This window comes from Heloderma suspectum, chromosome 3 (assembly GCF_057233095.1).
Source record: "Heloderma suspectum isolate Gila_16-S chromosome 3, 16-S_ref, whole genome shotgun sequence".
NCBI lineage: Eukaryota > Metazoa > Chordata > Lepidosauria > Squamata > Helodermatidae > Heloderma > Heloderma suspectum.
Genome location: NC_139460.1, coordinates 307,538,052 through 307,556,647, shown reverse-complemented (window position 1 = coordinate 307,556,647; position 18,596 = coordinate 307,538,052). Strand labels below are relative to the sequence as shown.

The 18,596-nt window shown below is 42.9% G+C and overlaps 1 protein-coding gene across 4 annotated transcripts in view; it reads left to right on the top strand.

The window, feature by feature from the left end:
• The window catches only part of TNIK (TRAF2 and NCK interacting kinase), a 424,016-nt gene extending 413,096 nt beyond the window's left edge, over positions 1-10,920 (top strand). For all 4 annotated transcript variants that reach the window (XM_084847490.1, XM_084847491.1, XM_084847489.1 and 1 more), the window contains 4 exons: positions 3,817-3,966; positions 5,074-5,233; positions 5,504-5,643; positions 6,242-10,920. In XM_084847490.1, the coding sequence (XP_084703616.1) occupies positions 3,817-3,966; positions 5,074-5,233; positions 5,504-5,643; positions 6,242-6,325 (534 nt within the window). In that variant the 3' untranslated portion in view covers positions 6,326-10,920. The remainder of the gene's footprint in view (positions 1-3,816; positions 3,967-5,073; positions 5,234-5,503; positions 5,644-6,241) is intronic.
• The last annotated feature ends 7,676 nt before the right edge of the window (positions 10,921-18,596 follow it).

Sequence of the window (18,596 nt, the reverse complement as noted above, 5' to 3'; positions counted from 1 at the left end):
TATTCAGGACAGATAAAAAGAAGGACTTCATCGCACCATATAATTAAACTATAAAACTACCACAAGATGTAGTGATGTCCAACAACTTGGAAGGTTTTAAAAGGGGATTAGACAAATTCATGGAGGAGAAGGCTATCAGTAACTACTAGTCATAATATTTCCAGTATCAGAGGTTCTTTGTCCCTCAATACAAGTTGCTGGAAAACCGGAACAGGAAGATGCTATTGCACTCATGTCCTGCTTGTATGCTTCCTGTAGGAATCTCATTAGCCATTGTGAAACAGAATGATGGCAAAATAGGCGTCGGTCTTCACCACAGCTCCTCTTGTGTTCTTGTTATTAGAGGTTCATCCAAATGAGGCCTAAGTGCACGTTCATCATAATTTCAGTGAGATTTAACCACGTTAAACTATCTGTTGGGTCCCAGCCTAGGGCTTCCTAACATTTTTTAGTTCTGTTTATTGAACTTAAAAGCAAAATATAAAATATACATGTTGAAATATACTAGAGATACTGACAAAACTGGTTATCTGGGGTTTCGATATGAGTTTTGGGGGTTTTGTAATGTTCATCTCAAAGAATGGGGGAGCATTACAAACCTTGAAGTCTTCTGAAGCTTGGATTAAATCCAAACCGAAGAAGTATTCCTGGCTGTACATGCAGTCCCTAAACTCTCCTTCCCTTCAAACTCCACTTACTGGCTGGGCTGCTAGCATGATCTGAAGGCGTGCTCCAGCCATGGGAAGACGTAAGAAAATTCTCTTGCCCCCACCCCCTCTCTAGCACCTGGTGCACTGTATATGAGCACTTCTGAGGGTGCCACATGGTCCTGAGGTTCGCCTCAGGAGCACATGCAGTAGAGCATTTAGTATTGCAGCACCCGCCCTCTGAAACACTTTACCAGTTGACATTAGACAGGCCCCCACAGTTCTGACATTCAGATGTCTTCTTAAAACACTTCACACAGGCTTTCCCTGAAGTGTGACTTAGCCAGCTGAGGTTTGTAGCACACAGTAGAGTGTGTGGTTTTACTGCTGATTCATTTTGTATTGTGTTGTTTTATTGTTATATGTATTGTTGTTTTGATGCCATTGTATTTTATGTTCACTGTTTGATACCTTTGTGGGAAGCGGTATATACATTTCATAGAATTATAGAATAGTAGGGTTGGAAGGGGTCTACAAGGTCATCAAGTCCAACCCCTGCTCAATCCAGGAATCCAAGTCAGAGCATCCCTGACAGATGGCTGTCCAGCCTCATCTTGAATGCCTCCAGTGTGGGAGAGCCCACTACCTCCCCAGGTAATTGGTTCCATTGTCGTATTGCTCTAACACTCAGGAAGTTTTTCCTGATGTTCAGCCGGAATCTGGCTTCTTGTAACTTGAGCCCATTATTCCGTGTCCTGCACTCTGGGATGATCGAGAAGAGATGCTGACCTTCCTCTCTGTGACAACCTTTCAAGTACTTGAAGAGCGCTGTCATATCTCCCCTCAGTCTTCTCTTCTCAAGGCTAAACATGCCCAGTTCTTTCAGTCTCTCTTCATAGGGCTTTGTTTCCAGTCCCCTGATCATCCTTGTTGCCCTCCTCTGAACCCTCTCCCGTTTGTCTGCATCCTTCTTAAAATGTGGTGCCCAGAACTGGACACAGTACTCCAGATGAGGCCTAACCAGTGCTGAGTAGAGGGGAACTAGTACTTCCCTGGATTTGGAAGCTATACTTCTATGAATGCAGCCCAAAAGAGCATTTGCCTTTTTTGCAGCCGCATCACATTGTTGGCTCATATTCAGCTTGTGATCGACAGCAATTCCAAGATCCTTCTCGCTTGTAGTATTATTGAGCCAAGTATCCCCCAATTTGTAACTGTGCATTTGGTTTCTTTTTCCTAGGTGCAGCACTTGGCATTGATCCCTATTAAATGTCATTCTGTTGTTTTCTGCCCAGCGCTCCAGTCTATCCAGATCACTTTGAATTTTGTTTCTGTCTTCCAAAGTATTAGCTACCCCGCCCAATTCTGTGTCATCTGCAGATTTGATCAGCATTCCCTGCACCTCCTCCTCCAAATCTTTGATAAAAATGTTGAAGAGCACTGGGCCCAGGACTGAGCCCTGCGGTACCCCACTCGTTACCTCTCCCCAGTTTGAGAAGGTCCCATTGATAAGCACTCTTTGAGTCCGATTCTGTAGCCAACTGTGGATCCACCGGATCATTGTTTCATCTAGCCCACCTTGAGCTAGTTTGCTCATCAGGATATCATGGGGCACTTTGTCGAAAGCTTTGCTGAAGTCGAGGTTTATGATGTCTACAGCATTCCCACGGTCTACAAGGGAGGTTACTTGATCAAAAAATGAGATCAGATTCGTCTAGCAGGACTTGTTTTTGACAAATCCATGTTGGCTTTGAGTAATCACGGCATTGTTGTCAAGGTGCTTCCAGATGGATTGCTTTATAATCTGCTCCAGAATTTTCCCAAGGATTGATGTCAGACTGACTGGTCTGTAGTTCCCAGGTTCCTCCTTTTCACCCTTTTTGAAGATAGGGACAACATTAGCCCTCCTCCAGTCATCTGGCACTTCCCCCGTCCTCCATGATTTCTCAAAGAGAATAGACAGCGGTTCTGAGAGTTCTTCTGCCAGTTCCTTGATTACTGTAGGATGCAGTTCATCTGGCCCTGGAGATTTGAACTCATTCAAAGTAATTAGGTGTTCCTTGACCATATGCTTGTCGATCTCAAGCTGCAATCCTGCCCCTTCAGCCTGTACTTCGCCTTTGCCAGGGGGGTCATAGACCCTCTTTTGGGAGAAGACTGAGCCAAAGTAGGAATTGAGCACTTCTGCCATTTCTTTGTCATCTGTTATCATTTGGCCATCCTTATTTAATAGCTGAACCACCATTTCTTTCCTCTGTCTTTTACTGTGCACAAAGCTGAAGAAAGCCTTTTTGTTGCTTTTAGCCTCCCTCGCTAACCTCAGCTCATTCTCAGCTTTAGCCTTCCTGACGCCATCCCTACAATTCTGTGCTACCTGCCTGTACTCTTCCTTTGTTGCTTGGCCTTCTTTCCACTTCCTATATGTGTCCTTTTTTGTTTTCAAGTCATCTCTGTGCTTTTTGTGAAGCCACATTGGCTTCTTCTGTTGTCTTCCACCTTTCCTTCTTGTTGGAATTGTTTGTAATTGTGCCTTGAGAATTTCCTTTTTTAAAAGCTCCACCCATCTTGGACTCCTTTTCTCGTTAGAGTCGCTTGCCATGGGACTTTACTTATCATTGTTCTGAGTTTATTAAAATCAGCTTTCCTAAGATCCAGGGTACACATTTGACTACACTCGGCTTTTGCTTCCCTTAGAACCAAGAACTCAAGTATAACATGGTTGCTTTCCCCCAGAATTCCTGTAATATGATTTGAGATTTTTTTACATTTGAGTAACAAAGTAAATAAATCCCAGGACTGAAAGCCTCAATGGCTCTTGGAAAATGTAGTTTTCCCCAGTGGCTATTGCAGGATCCCACCCATCCAGTGAGTGGAATGGCCTCATTGCCAGAAAACCTGCTACTTAAGAATTAAAAGGCCTAACATTCCACTGGCACTTTGCACCCTCCTGTAAGGTATCAATAAATGAACAACTCAGTTACTCCATCTAATATACGGTGACAGTGAGCTAACCAAAATGTGGTTATATATATATATATATATATATATATATATATATTTTAAAAGGAAAATCTCAGATCATGATATTGTTGCCATAGTATGCTAAAGATGTTGGGATTTATGTAGTATTGTTCACATACCACAAAACTGACTGAATGGATTTTAAAAGTCTTTTGCAGATCTCCAGCACAAACCATTGCTTGTTGACCTCACAGTAGAAGAAGGTCAGAGGTTAAAGGTCATCTTTGGATCACACACTGGTTTCCATGTTATTGATGTGGATTCGGGGAATTCTTATGATATCTACATACCATCTCATGTGAGTCTGAGGCAAAATGGTGGTACTGTACAAACTGAACTATATATATATATATATATATATATATATATGCAGTAACTTCAAAAACAGAGTCTCTTTTGGATGTTGACTGATGAGAAATGAGGATAATTGTATGGAATTTAGCTATGATTATTAAGCACTTGATCCATACCCCCAGAAAGGCTTTGTTTCAGATCCTGTCATCATAGGAAATTAATTTGCTCAGGGCGTCTGTAGGGTTTTTTTGGTAGTTGAACCTCAGCTTTGGAATAGTGTGCTTGAGGAGACCCATTGGGCCACTTTGATTCTGACAATAAAAAGGATATAAAAATATTTACAAGGCATTTATCTTTTCAGATTGTAACAAATCCATCTGTGGGGATGCTCTGACTTGGATTCCTGCACTGAGTGGGGGTTGGACTCAAATGATCTTATAGGCCCCTTCCAACCCTACTATTCTATGATTCTACAACAGTTGGAGGTTCTTTGGACCTCTTGGCTGTTGGAATAATTTGTAATGCTGCTGTTAAATACTAGTGTAGTTTTAATGGGAGTGTATATTTTATTTTCCCCCTTTCACTATTAAACAATATTTTAAAATATTTTTTACATAACCTGCTTTGAGCATGCTTTTGCAGATTGGCAGAATACACGTTTCAAAGATAAATACAATTAAGCAGAGATATTTAAGCCAGTGTAGCCCCATTCATATCAATGAATTAAAACTTGTATGTACTCAAATGTACTTCATCAGAGGTCACACGGAGGATTATGTAGCCTGTGGATTATGTATCCCCAGAACTGTTCATAACATGCCAGTCATGTTTAGTAGCTGACCAGGCGCTTGATAAACCTCCAGTTTTGTGGGCAGACCATAATATGAGCTTTGGTGAGCACCTAGCATGCCATACAATATTGTATTGTATGGCATGCTAGGAAGTGCACATTGTACATGCTAAATTCATTTGGGTTATGAATTGATAGCGTTATGTTGGTCTAATAATTTTCCAGGAGAAGATGGCATATACCAAAGAGAGTTGGTCCTTCTTTCTTGCCCTGTAAACTTGATTTAATACTGGTTTTGGGGGGATTCTGTTCTATACACAGATTCAGGGCAATATCACGCCTCACGCCATTGTCATCTTGCCCAAAACGGATGGAATGGAGATGCTTGTGTGCTATGAGGATGAAGGGGTATACGTTAATACCTATGGACGCATAACAAAAGACGTGGTACTCCAGTGGGGAGAAATGCCCACTTCAGTGGGTATGTCAGTTCTTCCTCTTCTCCTTAGCTATTTATACATTGAGAGTGAGGTGAGAAATCTAAGCTAGAATTGGTTATTTTCCTAGATAATTTCATCCTCTGTGTTTCAGGTGATAGAACCTGGATGCCAACCGATGGCTTGAGTTTCCACCCTTAGGGCATTTCCATTGTACTTGGTAGCTTCCTGCCAGGCGTGATGTGCAGTAAAATCTGCTTTGGTCCAAGTTCATTAAGAACACATTGCTGTTTTTCTTTTATTTTTTTGGACAGCCTACATCCACTCCAATCAAATAATGGGCTGGGGCGAGAAAGCTATCGAGATACGTTCAGTGGAGACAGGACATTTGGATGGAGTATTTATGCACAAGCGTGCTCAGCGGTTAAAGTTTCTATGTGAAAGAAATGATAAGGTAGGTCAGTTTTCAGAGCTGTACAGGTGCAGAGCAAGGGCAAGTGCTCATGACTCCCCAAGATTGCTGTTCAGTTTATATTGAAGTTAAGTCTGATGGATTTGATTATTGTACTTGGTAAGTGAAACTTGTAGAGCTCCAATCAAGATGCATGGCCTTAGAAAATTGTTGTGATGCAATCCACTGGGAAGGTGCTTACAGAAGACCCAATAAATTGGACCTACACAAATGTACTATCTAGTAAAGTTCTAATTGTGGGGAAGTGGGTGATAATTTTTAAATTTCAGTTATACTGTAACCAGTCCAGAGCCTCGGGCCAAGTGAACAGTCAGGAAACAACAGATGCTACAGCATTCCTGAATGTAGATCAAACCAATTATTTGGATGGGAGAGCACTGGTTGCCCCATATAAGAACAATATGTTCATATAATTAATAATGTTTTTAAAAGCTATTGTGAGCCTTTGAGATAAAAACAAAAATGATATAATTAAAGAAAATGTATGAACAAATAAGGAAACTAAACAAGCACATCCCATTTTAAAACATATGTGATGCTCTTACAGTTTGATAAATCAGATTATTTCCCTCCCAAACAGGTATTTTTTGCATCGGTGAGATCTGGAGGAAGTAGCCAAGTTTTTTTCATGACCCTCAACAGAAATTCCATGATGAACTGGTAACAAAAGGGCACTCAGTCCTTACTTTGATGCCAATATTTTTTAAAGTTAGAGGACATTGGAACCTTTGGCCTGACACTGTAGAGGCAGGTGGGGAAGACATTGTGGAACATGTTGCTTCCTTCTGTGGACACACTCGCACTCACGCAGACACGCTCCAAGAATATGACACACCTTTCCTGTTGTGGTTTAGCAATGGAGTTTACTCAAGATCACAAGAATCCAACACTGTATTTGGGCAGAAATGGACAAAGTCGCAAGAGATTTAGCAGAATAAATCTCTTCAAGGTCGTAAGATTAAGCTGTGATAGAGTTGGTTATATGGTTTTTTGAGGGTTTTTTTTTTAATTTTACTTTTTCCTTGTCCCTCTCTTTGTATGAATGGGGACAGATCTAAGTGTCAGAGTCTCTGTTTTTAATTTTGTCTGCCTGCTAGCATTGAATATATAGTATGTTGTAAGGTTACCAATTAAAACTGGTGAGAGACAGCACAATACATGTACTATTTGATCTTTGTGTTGGTAGGCCCTAACCACAAAGCTGGCTAACTTTTGTAAAAACTTTTGCCTTTACCAACATTTCTGTGTTACTTCTGTAAACAGGTTGACAAATTTCAAATGAGAGGATTAATCTGATTCCCACCCCAGTTGTTTTGGGAAATTGATTCTTAACGGCTGAACTACTAGCCTTAGATTATAATACAGTCATGGTACAATTTTTTTGTTGTCAACCTGTCAGTCCATACTTTTATATGGATCTTCATATAATGGTGCTCACTGAGAAGAACAGCAGTGCCATCCTTGTCAATCATTCCCAGTGTTGGCCTTAGTATTATATTGCCTTTCTCTAAGCTGTAAGATGAAAGGTGTCACAATGAAACTGTAGGCAAAGAAGTGAGATATAGCAAGACTCTGAAGACTGGCTACAGAGTGCACTTAACTGCTTGATGAGTGAGGCATCTCACTCAGATGCATTTATTATGGATCCTACCTACTCTGTACAGTAGTACTTTGCTTTTGGGGGGCATGATCCTTGTAGATACTGGGTTTTTTTCTTTCCTCCATTAAAATTACCAGGAGCCAACATAATTTAAACCTTTACAAGATGGGAGTCCCAAATACGGATGGACATTCACCCACTTCTTTGTCTGATGGTGTCCTGTTCAGAATATGAAAAACCTTCATGAGATCTTCATCCACTGGTGCAAAGAACAGGAACCTTGGAGGAATAAGATATAGTAGATGGGAAGGAGGGTTTCATTTCTGACACTTGGATTCAACTTCCTGCTCCCCTCCTTTTCTGCCCACTTATATAGCGAACACCAATACATGTGCAGAACTATGTATGTAATTAGTTTGGGTTTACCTGTGTCCTTAAATGCTTTGTTCTGCTTATTTCCAATTTTCAGTAATTTATGTGCAACGTTTCTACTATCTCCAAGCATGGATTCTCCCATTGGTCTGTGGATGTAACATAATTGGATCTGTGTTGCTGTTTTTAACCTACCTCATTTTATTTTTGTTTTAGTTAGCTTTTCCTCAGTACCTCCAGTGGACACCCAGAGAGTTTGACTGGCCAGCTCCAAAGTATTTAACAAGAACAGTTAAGTAATCAGCAGTGGTTGGACAGCTCAGGCCTCTGCAAGGAGCAGGAAATAAAGATAATGCTGCCTGCTTCCAGTTTTACTTTTAAGAGTTCCTTGATTCCACAGTTCCTATTGCATGGGCCAATTGATACTGCTGGCGGACGCAACGCACTGGTTTGTGGGTCCAGGGCTTCCAGTAAACCTGCGACTGAGTCAGACTCACACAAAGGCACCAACTGTATGAACCAGAGTCACTGCATGGGAGCTGCCACAATTTGCCTAACTGCAGGAGCTCAGAAAGACTCGAGACAACCGCGCCAGTCGATGGGGCGGCGCGTACAGCCCCACACAAGGACACGATCCCATTGGAGGCCATCATGCAAGGATCACCAGCTGTATGAATTAGCTCTATGGGTCAGGCCTTCCTGAAGGGACACACACTGTTAATTGGGGAGATGCACACATTTCCCTAGCCACTGTCTTGTTGTTCAACCAGAAAGGAGCCCACATTTGTCGCCTTCTCCCAACACTACCTAATACTATAGTAGTAGTGGTATGCAGGGCCAAATAAACTTTCAGGCTGTGTGCTCCACAATAGGAATCCGGCCCAGTTGTTGCCCTGCTACGATATCGTTATCCAAGGCTATCTGGTGAAGAAAGCATGCCTGTCTTGCTCTCTCTACGCCAGGCTCCTTTAAAATCTCACACTGCAAGATGGCTTTTCCCAAAAATAAAATGTGGCAGGAAGTATCAGTGGTTGTATTTTCTATCTGTAGGGAAGGAAATGTTTTGTTTTTGTTTCAAGCCTTTAAAAAGGGTCCATGAGCAGAGCCACTGAGTCAGTCTCTAACCACTTCCTCCCCACTCTAGAGGGGCTTTCAGACCCTCACAGCATGTATTCCTACCAGGGAAAAATTACACTGACTCCATTCCTGGCTAAATTCACAAATGAGATAATTAGATGTTTGTTTTTAATTTAGGAAACTGCAAGCCCTGATAAGTTAACTCAGCCTTTAAAGAATGAATAGCTAACTTGCAATCTAAACATTGCCATCAGCTAATTTAATAAGCCTAATCTATGCAAAATTAAGATAGATAAGTAACCTCAAACAACAGATTTGACCCCATTGTTTCCCAAAGCCTTTCATTACCCTCTAACACACATACACACACAATGGCCCAGTAGCACTTTGGCTCCTGAAAAAGTGTTTTCTTAAAAAATAGATTGATCTGTGTTGTTCTGTACAGATCACCACCAGGAGGCTAGTGCAGAGGATCACAGCACCGGATGCACCCTCCCATCCCTATGATCAGAACATGAGACAGAGCAAGCAAAATGCACCTCTGTTTTAAGTGTATGTGCCTGTCAGTGTGGCTGGTTTCATGGACATTTCCTTCCATATGAAGATGCAAGAGAGGCAAATACTGGTTACTTGAATACTGTCCAACCCTAACCTTCCAACATATTTTCACCTAATTTAGCATGTTGTTGTCAGTGATGGTGACATTACTGTAGCAAGTGGCAAAAAGGAGGAAGGCAAAGCCACCTGCCAGCCACCAGCACTTTAAACTACCACAATGCTATCTATGCTGGAACAGAACTGAACAGAACTCTCCAATAAAAGCCAGTGACAATGGTTGCCATAGCCTTGTCCATTATTTCATGTCATGCCTACTAACTCAGTGATAGAAAATGATTCTTAGAATGGTGAGTCCCCTAAGCCCCTTTGACTCATTATTTTCCATGCATTCATGAATGTGTACAGCAGGGAGCAGGGCTATGTCTGCCAGCTCCAACCCCAACATGGCAAATCTGTTCCTCTGACCTTTGCGTATTCAGCAGTCTGAAAGGGGAATTCCTTTCAGCTGTATTCCTGTATGTTCCACTGTGCAATCCTGATCATGTGGAGGATCCTACACAAGTATAGCCAGTTGTCTTTCAGACCTTAGCCAAATGATCAGACGGACAGAGCTGGCCATTGGGGGCAGCAGGGCACACACTGTTGTGTGTTGGGGAGGAAGATGCAGTCCTGATTGCCCTCCATATATTAGCTCTGCAGCCGGAGCTCTTAACACCTGCACAAAGTGCAGCCCTAGCTATCATGGCAGAATGAACAAAAAGCACTTCAGGAGCATCCATATGCGGAATACTTATACCTGCAAAGTGTGGGGGGCATGCAAACCAAGAGCCATCTGCCACCACAGCAACGAACAAGCAAAAAAGCAGAAAGAATAATTTCCTCTCCCCACCCCCAACACCCATCAGAGGGAACTTTACACTTTTACCATAGTTAAATAGATAGGGCAATTTGGCAAGATGACAAAAGCTTTCATTCACATTTAAACCGCTACTGAAAGATCAGAGGCATCTCACATCTTACAAGGCTAGAACAATGGATCACCCAGATCACTAACCACCACCTCTATTAGTGACCAAAATGTGATGTTTCAGAGAAAGTGGTCTGAGTCTCCTCTTGTTCATTACTGACTTCCAGCAGTCCAAAGATTACTTGACAAATATTTTGAGGCCAAGGATACATTTTTCCAACTAGCAAGAGCCTTTTTGATGGAACTCTCTTACGAGAATGTCTCAAGACCTACCCCATCTTATTTTACAACTCCATTATAGCATTGCCCTGCCCTTCCAGAACTTTCCATGCCAAATGAGTTCAACCAACTAGATTGCAAAGCCTAGGCAAAACCTACTTCCTTGAGTCAGTTTTAACGAAGCCAGTTTCAGAAGCCAGTTTCAGCTGGCTTCTCCTGTTCCCCGTATATTCCTTGTGTTTCTTCCATCTTAATGCTGTAATGAGAGGACCACGTGAAGAAGAAAAAATGTATATTCAGAGATCAAATTGAGCAATAACATTTCCAACTCCGTTAAGCCACTACTTGTAACTGCTGGGGATTGGTATGAGCAAGCTAAATGGCAAATGGCCACCAGCTCTTTTATGTCTTTGCTGTGGATACCTTTTAAACCAGAAGCTTCTTATTAAATTATGTTGAAAACTCGAGTGGCCTGTTGGTATTTTTTCTTTCCTAAAATGGTTACGTTTCAAGCACACATCTTTAAATTTTATTAGCATCTGTCTGTCTTCATAAGATTTGTAGAATTCCTCTAAGTGAAACAGAAGCTAAATTGTCCTCTTTGTGGTCCACTTGCAAAAGCCTTAGCTTGTGATATAAGGATTCAACCTTGCCCAGCCTCAGAGGCCGTCTCTTTACCATACAGGCAGAATCCAGAGGAAGGGTAGTCATCATATCTGCTCAACAAGAGTGGCGTAGTGGTACATTTTTGAAGCACTGGTGCTCATCATGGCAGCCCTCATAGCCGTACCCCAAGAAGAGTCCAAAAATGCAGGCAGCTGCCTTGATCCATATCAACAAACCAGTTCTAGCGATTTTCATCTCTACCAGAAGCTGGTCTTTTATAAAGCTACTGGGTCTTAATTGCCCGTTCAAGACCAAGCCACCCCAAAATACTTCGCATTGCAACAGCGGATCGCTCACAACAATACTTTGCTGGGAAAATCCACTCCCCCTGCCCAAGTTACTTTGAGGATTGCAGCTAAGCTCAGAGGAAACAGGGAAGCCTGAGGGAGGCGGCAGGTGATGTCATCATCCCTGCTAATCAGGAAGTCCCAGTGTGTTGCTCCCGTGAGCCGTGCCTTACTACACCACTGCTCACCATTTGGCAGGACAATTTAGGCTGGAACTGCTTGTTAATACTCGATCACTGGCGGTCACCATAAACACGAGGGCTGTGCCTCCCCTTTTCTCTCTCCATAACACTTCGTAAGGCAAAACATGAGACAAGAAAGCTCTTCCAACACCCCGCCCTCCCAAACATTCACTGAATGCATGAGGAAGAGTGGGACGGTGTCAGCTAGCCAGACCCCCAACATCAATATGCCTTCTTTCCAGGCTCCTTGATGTCTGTGTGTGCAGTTGAACATGGAAAAGACCCCTTAGATGTGTACAGCTGTACGTGTGCAGGAACTTGTGTATGTGCAGGAACCCTTTATGATGAATGAAGCATGTGGGAGAGGGATGTTGGAAGAGGGCTTTGATGGCATTGCATCGGGAGTTTCTCTTTCCTACAGTTAGCATCCAGTTAGCTATTACAACATCATACATAATGTGTAGTTCTGGGCACCAGCAATCAGCTTTACATGGTATATCTGTTATTCACCCAAAGGTAGCAATAATTCGGGATCAGCCCCGGCCATGCACCTGAAATAACAGGAATTATACTGTCATCAGTGCTGCTGCTGTATGGGAATGTCAACCATCAACAGCCAAGGTTGAGGCCAAAATTAACCTTCCGTGCTAATGCTGTTAGGGAAAGGACTACCACCACTGGTGGGAGGAATGAGAACCAGCTCTTCACTGTCTGTGCTATATGGATTTTTATTGAATTTATATCCTGCTTTATGATCCCCAAGGAATCCCCAGGGGTACTTCCCAGAACAAGATTAAAATAACTGACATCAACTGTCAGCAGTTGAAAGAAAGATTTAAAAAATAACCTTCCACTTTTCCTTCAGATTATTATTATTTATAGTACCTCATCCTCATTCCCACTATGTGTTTGGGGGTGACAGGTTGATCTGGTAGTATGTGAATAACTGAACAGCTGTAGTTATCTTTCCCGCTGGTGGAAGTATGACAAGAGGAAGTATGTAATGATGATAACATGGCTTGGGCAGTAATCTGCCCTTCTTGTGGTCAGACCTCTGTGTGGTGAGGGTTAGGCTTACACTGGCATCCCTCTGCAGGAATGGAGGACTGTAATTCCCCTCAAACAACCAGAGCCGGCCCTGTCATGAGGCAGAATGAAGTAGCCACTTCAGGAGGCAGATCCTGGGGAGCTGGGAGTGATGGCAAGGTGTTGGAGGACAGAGCTGTATGTTTACCTCACAACCTGCCCTGCAACACCTAAGCTACCTGCTGCCCCCTGGTGCAATACAGGTAGCCTGCAGTGAAGTAAGGTTCAACTGCCAGTCTGGCTGACTTCTGTAGATGGAATGGGGAGGGGGCACTATCTTGTCCTTCACCTCAAGCAGCAACACGTCTTGGGCTGATTCTGGGAACAACCAAATTTGCAGGTGAGTCTCTGTACCACGTTAGCATCTGGCTTGCACATTAAGAGGAATGCTTTGATGGGCCAGAGTCCACAGACTTTACATTGCTTTTCCCAAGGCCAGGTGTGTGGACTGGCACCATCATAAACTGTGCAGGTCTGTCAGCCCCCTGTCTGTTCATTGGAGCACAATGTGGCCCCTTTCTGACATCATCTCTGGGATCACAGAAGCTGCTACAGCACAACTTTCTATGCCACTTGACCACTTGGAAGTTTGTGGTCACATGGGAAGGGTCTGTGTGGTGGCAGCTTTCTATGCCAGCCTCACCTCTCCTGGGAACCGAACCAATGGGGTGTTGGAAGCAGCTACAACATGGCCTGCTCCCAGGAGACCTTAGAAGCCTAATGTTGAGTGCCTGAAGGAGCCACACTATAGCACTCCATTTTCACTAAAAGAAGCGGGCCCTTTCTGGCATCCTATCTCAAATGCTAACCCCTGAAAACCTTTGTTTGCTTTACTGATGTGGAATATATACTGGTGGGGGGCCCTGTTGTTTTTTTTAAGTTCTGCAGCAGGGAATTAAATCTGACAGCAGCACCTTTCTTAACAGCAAGTGGGGGAGGTAGTCTATAAATACCACACTACACCATGAATTCAAGTTTCCTTCTTACAAAGCAGAGAGCAATGTACAAATTGCAAGTTTTAGTAATCAGAACAGATTTGTTTTCTCTGCATTGTTGAATAGTGCCTATATTGGGGAAATTAATTTCATCTCTCAATTATTTCGATAACTTTTGACAAATATTTGCTCACACCAAAATTAATATTCAGCTCAGTCATCTAAGCATAAAAATGTGTTTGACATGTTAGCCATGAGCTTTAAAGTTGTTGTTGTTGTTGTTGTTTTAAGTCTAAACCCAGTGTGGTGTAAGTGCCTAGTGTCAAACTAGGACCAGGAAAATCTGAATTAAAATTCCACTCATGAACATTACTTGGGGTGTCTCTGGGCCAGTCATTCTCTCTCAGTGTAACCTACCTAACAGACTTGTTGTGAGGCTAAAATGGGCTGGAGAGAACCAGGGTGGGCTAAAAATGTAATAAGTAAAGACTACCTGATCTGCACTGCCTAACCACCATTTTGGTGGGAAAGGAATATCTGCCTCCACTAGAAATGAAACCCTACCATCTCAGTCATCAAAGGCCAATGAGTCTTCAATTGCCATTGCAGCCCAATCAGCCTCAAGCTATTGGGTGGTATAACAATGAAATAAATAAATAAAGCAGCTTTCAACTGACATCCCCTTTCCTACCTTCAGTCCTTTAAAATATGACCACCGTAGACCTCCCCACCCCTATGTGGTCAGGAAATGGCTCCACCTCAGGGGTGGAATTCTAATTCAGAAAGTCAGGGCCCTCACATATGATATCAGGCCACTGCTGTCAATCTACCACAGTTCTGAGTAGTACAATTTGACATAAACCACTTGTACAATGGATCAATTTTTCTAGTCTGTCTATAGCAGGCAGGCTAGAAAACTGTACCCATTTTACAGATGGATCACACTAGTGAAATGTAATTATTTCTGTTTGGGTTTTCTATTTCTTTTTTCTTTTGTTAACCTAACACAAGTAAAGGGTTACATATGGACCACCACCACACACACACACACACACCCTAGATTATAATAACTAAGTCAGCTGGGCTTTCCCTTTAAAATAGGTAGGTACACATACACACACACATATATACCAGGTGGCCCAAAAGTAGGTATACAGTTGTTTAGAATGTTGATGGGAGGGGGAGAGAATGTGTGAGTAGAAGATGTGTGGGTGGAGTCAGAATGACAGTTGGGAAGAGTGAGTGACAGGGAGTGACAGTTAAATCAGTTAAGTGTAGAGGGTGAGGGGAGTGAGGCCCTTAAGTAGGTATACAGTTGTTGTTTAGTTTTTTTTTATACTGATATTGTGAATGATGGCAGCAAACTTGAGTCAAGAACAAAGAAAGTGGATTCTAAAGCATACTGGAAGACTGAAAATGCCGAGCGGGTGCGCACAGCATGGCAAGAAGCATCTGACACTCCTCCACCAACACGTCTGACAATTTATTGTCTATGACAGAGGAAAATGAGATGAGAGTCACTCTGACATTTGTGAACAGTCCTAAAAAGTCCACACGACGTGCGTCTAAGCAGCTATCCATACCTAGAACGTCCTTGCAATGCTTAATGCATAAATTGAAATTAAAGCCGTATCGTCCAAGACTGTTACATGGTCTTCTGGAGGACGACACAGACCGTCGGTTGCAATTCTGTGAGATGATGCGTAACCAAATCTCTAACTAACCAAACCTTCTTGATAAGATCATCTGGTCAGATGAGGCTTCTTTCGAGTTGTCAGGCCATGTGAACAGGCATAACTGTGTGTATTGGGCAGATGAAAATCCTCATTTGACTATCACATCTCAACTGAACCAGCCAGGTGTCACAGTGTGGGGTGCACTGTCCAGCAAAGGTGTTGTAGGACCGGTTTTCTTCACTACAACTCTGGATAGTAACAATTACCTAAACATGTTACGTGATGTGGTAGTGCCACAACTCAGAACCAGAGCTAACTTGGCCTAACTGCTCTTCCAACAAGGTGGGGCACCTCCTCATTATGCTTTTACAGTAAGGGACTATCTTGACAACACCTTCCCACAGCATTGGATCGGACAACGTGGCAGCATTGAATGGCTGCCATGTTTATTTATTTATTTATTTATTTCTATATCGCCCAATAGCCAAAGCTCTCTGGGCGGTTCACAAACCGCCCAGTCTGTTCACCAGACTTAAGTCTGTTAAGTCTGTTCACCAGACTTAACACCAATGGACTTCTTGGGGGGGTGTAGTAAAGAATAAGGTTTTTTAGCAGAATCCCCGGACAGTGGACAAATTAAAAGAGTTCATCTCGGAAGCATTTATGGACATTGATGCGGACTGGAATTTGTGTCGTACTGTGTGTCACAATGTTCTGGACAGGTTCGAGGAATGTTGCAACGTTGATGGAATACATTTCAAGCACTTACGAGATTAAAGTGTTAAACAAATGTAAATATAATAAACAATGTAATAAAATGCCAATAAACTGTATACCTACTTTGGGGCCACTCTGTACACACACACACACACACTCCTCTGAATCCCACCCCTCCTCTGCCTCTCCTGGGTCCTAGCTCCTACCATGAGTAGGTGCATAAACCTCTTTGCAGAAGACATTTCTGCTCAGAAGTGGCATTTCTCCAGTGAGGACGTTCCCTTCACTATCTCAGCCTCACTAGTTCCCCACTGTCTTCAGAGTCAGCCTGCTGGAGTTCTCTGGCCTGCAAGGAGCCCCACTAGCCCACCTCTGGGTGCCGTTTCAAGCAGAAGCAATGTGGTCCACCCACAAAGCTAGGCTTCGGCTCCCTGCAAGACACTAAATAGCTTCCCACTCCGTGAACTCACCCATGACCTAGCGAAGTGTTGTCATTATTGTTTATACTCAAAGGCCATTTCCACAGGTAACAAATCAGCATGTGTATTTTCCAGGTCCTTTTGTGGAAGGTACAAGCCTCATTGACATCTGGTCAATCTTAAAAATTATTTTCTGCATTAACAACAGTGACACTTGAAAGACATCCTTCATGCCATTTGTGAAAAGTCTCAAAGCTTTTCTGTGTGTGTGTGTGTGTGTGTGTTCCCATTAAAAACAGGGGTTACAATGAGACTGTGCTACAAATAGGGAGTTTTGTCATGATCAAGACCAGCCATTTGCTGCTTGAGGCAGAGCAGCAAGTGATGTACACCCCTCTCCCCACATCCCAGTCAATGCATAGCACCCTTAACATGCACAAAACTGGCTTTAAATGAACATTTTTAAAGATCAATAGATAGAACCAACATTATCCATGCTACTATGTAGCCTGCCTCATTTTCTTGTAGGACCAAAGGTATGGACCCCCAAAATCCAAAGAACTGAGGCAGGGCCAGAGGTAAATATGTACTATAAGATAGAGCAGCCTCTCCCAAATGGCCACCCTCCAGATGTCTTGGACTACAACTCCCCCCAGCCCCAGCTGGCATGGCCAATGGTCAAGGATAATGGGGAGCTATAGTCCAAAATATCTGGAGGGCACCAGGTTGGGGAAGGCTGAGGTAGAGCGTATCCTATGGGTTTATACATAGTTGCCCCGCTTGCTTTTTGTTGCATTTATCCATGATGAATTACTGCTGCCACCCCACCCCCAGCATCTGCTACCTGAGGCAGCTGCCTTTCTTTGCCTAATGAGAAGGCTGGCCCTGGCCATGATCTCACTTGGCGGTCATGATCTTGAGAGACTAAGACAAGCCACAGTCTCTCAGCTTCAGTCCTCTGGCCTGCTATATGGGAATAATAATATTTGCTTTCCATACCAGGTGGTTGAACGGATCACCAAAATAACGTTCGTTAAGTGATTTGAAAACACCAGTGCTCAATACACAAATGCTAACTTTGACCAGTCTTCACCCAGATATTGTGCACATCTATAGGGTCCCAGACCAGAGGAAGGTGCATCGAACTGAAGTCCCACTAACTGCAACAGGGCTCAAGACTAGAGCCAGTCCAGTGTAGCAGTTACAGTGTTGGATTAGGAGAGGGTTGTGTGTGTAAAGCTATGTAAGGGCAATCCTATGCATGTTTAGACAGGAAAAAGAAGAACGCCTACAACTACATGCTGGCTGGGGGATGCTGGGAATTGTAGGCCTTTTTTCTGTCTAAACATGCATACTATTGAACCCTGAGTTACCCTGAGCTTCTTGGAGGAAGCAATACATGAGAAAAGGATTTACGGTTTTGTTTTGTTTTTTACAAGACCACAAGTTAAGCATGAATCAGGCAGCAATATGATGGGGAGGCTAAAGGGGCTAGAGCAATTCTAGACTATATCAATGAAAGTATAGTATCTAGATTGCAAGAAGTAATGGTTCCTCTGGTTTGGTCAGACCTCACTTGGAGTACCATGTCCAGTTCTAGGCTCCACAGTTTAAGAATATCAACAAAATGGAATATGTCCAGAGAAGGGCAATATAAATGGTGAAGAGCCTGGAGACCAAGTGTTATAAGGAAAGGATGAAGGAATTGGATATGTTTAACTTGGAGAAGAGATGATTAAGAGGTAGGGTGGCCAGATGCAAGAGAGGACAGCACTCCTGCACCTTTAAGGGTGGTGCAGAAGAGGGAATTTCAGCAGGTGTAACTCGTCATGCAAGCAGCACCTGCTGAAGTTGCTTCTTCTGTCCAACTATTAAAAGTGCAGGAGCGCTGTCCTCTCTTAAATGTGGCCACCCTGCAGTGATGCAGTTGCCATCTTCAAACATTTAAAGGGATGTCAGATAGCGGGTTCTGTCGGTTTGGGTGCTGTTTTCATTTATTTTATTGTTGTGCGGGTTTTAATTGCGTTTTTAATCTTTTTCTTTTTATTATTGTTTTAACAAAGTTTTTTATTTTTATTTTTATTACACCTTGAGCACCATTTTGTTTGGTGGAAAAGCAAGATGCAAATCAAATTAATCAAATGAAATAAATGATGGAGTTTTCTGTTGCTCCA